Raw genomic sequence first — 2342 nt, 5'->3', positions numbered from 1 at the left:
CCTTTCCTCCTTTCCCCCCCCTTTCCCCTTCCCTTCCCCGTGCTGTGTTTCCTCAAGGCTCAGGTTTCCCCCCAGGTTACCTCGAGAAGAAGCCCAAGAACAACTTTCGGGATTTCATCCCGGTGGTGCTGAGCAGCCGGACGCGCAGCCAGTCGGGTGAGTCGGTGCCAGGGGATGTGGGTTGGGTGGGGAGTCCTGGGTGGACTGTGACCTTCTCCCTATCTCCTGTCCTACCTCGTAGGGTTTTTCTTGTAGATACTTTGGGCATTTTTCTTTTTTAATCAGCTAGAAATTCCATTTTCTTCTAGGAAGCATCGCTGGTTCTTCTGCTGGGGTGACTGGAGAGTGTGATGTGACTGGTCAGGAGATTTTACCATTGCTGGAGGAGGATCAGGAAGAAGAGGAAGAGGAGGAAGAGGAGGAGGAGACATCCTCGAAACGTCGCAAGCTGCGAAAATCCCACAGGACGTCACGTTATCACAGTCGCAGGGGCAGGGACAGGTCTGAGAGGAGCAGCTGTTACACGAGGAGGACCCGGGAGCTGCCTTGGAGAGTAGAATCACCCAGGCAGGTGTGGGAACCCAACGAGGAGGAGGAAGATGAAAACCACATCAAAAGGAAGAAAAGGAGACGACAGAAAAGTCGGAAATACCAGACAGGGGAATATTTGACCGAGCGAGAGGAGGAGCGAGTGGGCTACCCCCACAGAAGGAGAAAATCCAAAGCAGGTACAAGCTGGGAAGGGATTTTTGGTACCAGGTTGGGGTCTAACGTGGGTTTTTTTGGTTTGATTTGGGGTTTTTTGTGTGTGGAGGGGTTGTTTTTTGTAATGCTGAAACTCCACCGTTATTAATGGCTCCATGTCCACAGCGTGGGATGCTTCCATTGATCAGCTCTTTTTTCAAAGACTATTTTCCAGTAGATTTTGGGGTAGGAAAGAGCAGTTTATGTGGCTAATTAAGATACTGCTCTTGCCCTCAGATTAAAACAGAGGGCGTGAGAAAATGAGAATCAGCCGAGGTAGCACAGTGAAATATTTCTGGACAAGCGTGGACCCCTGGGAGTAGCATTCAGCCTTCCTGGTTAAAGCAGAGGGAGATGGAACCATCACAATTCAACTGGGTTTCTTTAAGCTTTGTCTTGCTTTATTAAGGCAACTTGCAAGCTTGCACCAGGGAACATGAGGGAGAGAGGATGAACAAAGCTGGTGTGGCTTTGCTGGGAGGAGAGCTCTGTGGCACCTGCCTGGGGCTCTGCTCCCGCATTTTCTGGTGCTCTTACCTCTCCTCTCGCATTTTCTCCCATAGTTGCCTGGATCATGTGGTCAAAATTCCATCTGTGATCTGTGTTTCCCCCCATCTCCCAAGCTTTGGCACAGTTTGATGCTATTGCTGCAGAGTTTGTCTCCCTCTGTGAGACCAGGAGTGAAGTTTCTGGTGGGTTTCCTGGAATCTTTGCACTCTCAGACTGTCTCCTGCTGATGCCTGTTCCAAACAGAGCCTGAGGAGGAGGTTTGAGTGCAGCAGCATTCAGGAGAGTTTTCTCCAGGAGCTTTACCACACATCGAATCCCAGACTGGTTTGGGTTGGAAGGGACCTTAAAGATCATCCAGTTCCAACCCCCCTGCCAACAGCAGGGACACATCTTAAGAGTGTCTGTCTTCTGTCCAGAAGCCAGTTTCCCTCGGGGACCACTTGCTTGGCCCTCAGAGCTTCTGTATTTTGGGTTCAGAAGGTGTGAGTTGTGGCCTAGATCTGTTGCTGGCTTTGGAGATGAGGACCTGGGCGTTATAGTATCAACCTACGTGTTTGGAGAAGCAGACCAGGGGACAAGAGGAAATGGGCTCCAGTTGTGGCCAGGGCAGTTGAGATGGGATGTGAGGAAGAATTTCTTTGCTGAAAGGGTTCTGAGGCATTGGAAGGGGTTGCCCAGGGCAGTGGTGGAGTCCCCATCCCTGGAGGGATTGAAGAGTCGTGTAGACACAGTGCTGAGGGACATGGGTTAGTCATAGGGGACTGGTCAGTGCTGGGTTCATGGTTGGACTCGAGGATCTCAAAGGGTTTTTCCAGTCTGGGCCGTGCTGTGTGATTCTGTGACCCCCTTGTCCTGTAGTAGCCAAAGAATCTGCGTCATCTTCGAGTACAAGCTGCAGCAATCCACTGACAAATGCCTGGCTTGTTGGGGCCAGACCCCCTCCAGGAGAGGGGTTAACACAACAATCTTTGGTTGCTAATGCCACCTCATCATCTCAAGCACCTAAAAAACAACCAGGACACCTCAGCCTTGGGGTGGGCACTTGGGTGAGGGCAGCTCTGTCCCTTTGATGGTGAAGGTAACCATTG

General features: G+C 51.3%; 1 protein-coding gene across 1 annotated transcript in view; it reads left to right on the top strand.

The window, feature by feature from the left end:
* Window positions 1-75: 75 nt before the first annotated feature.
* The window catches only part of LOC104525453 (BCL-6 corepressor-like protein 1), a gene marked incomplete at both ends in the record, with an annotated part of 10384 nt that continues 8117 nt past the window's right edge, over window positions 76-2342 (top strand). Inside the window, 2 exons of the mRNA XM_029085119.1 lie at window positions 76-156; window positions 309-728. Of these exons, the coding sequence (XP_028940952.1) occupies window positions 76-156; window positions 309-728 (501 nt within the window). The remainder of the gene's footprint in view (window positions 157-308; window positions 729-2342) is intronic.

This window comes from Antrostomus carolinensis, unplaced genomic scaffold (genome assembly GCF_000700745.2).
Source record: "Antrostomus carolinensis isolate BGI_N321 unplaced genomic scaffold, ASM70074v2 scaffold27015, whole genome shotgun sequence".
NCBI classification, from domain to species: Eukaryota; Metazoa; Chordata; class Aves; order Caprimulgiformes; family Caprimulgidae; genus Antrostomus; species Antrostomus carolinensis.
This window is presented reverse-complemented; position numbering and strand designations above follow the sequence as displayed.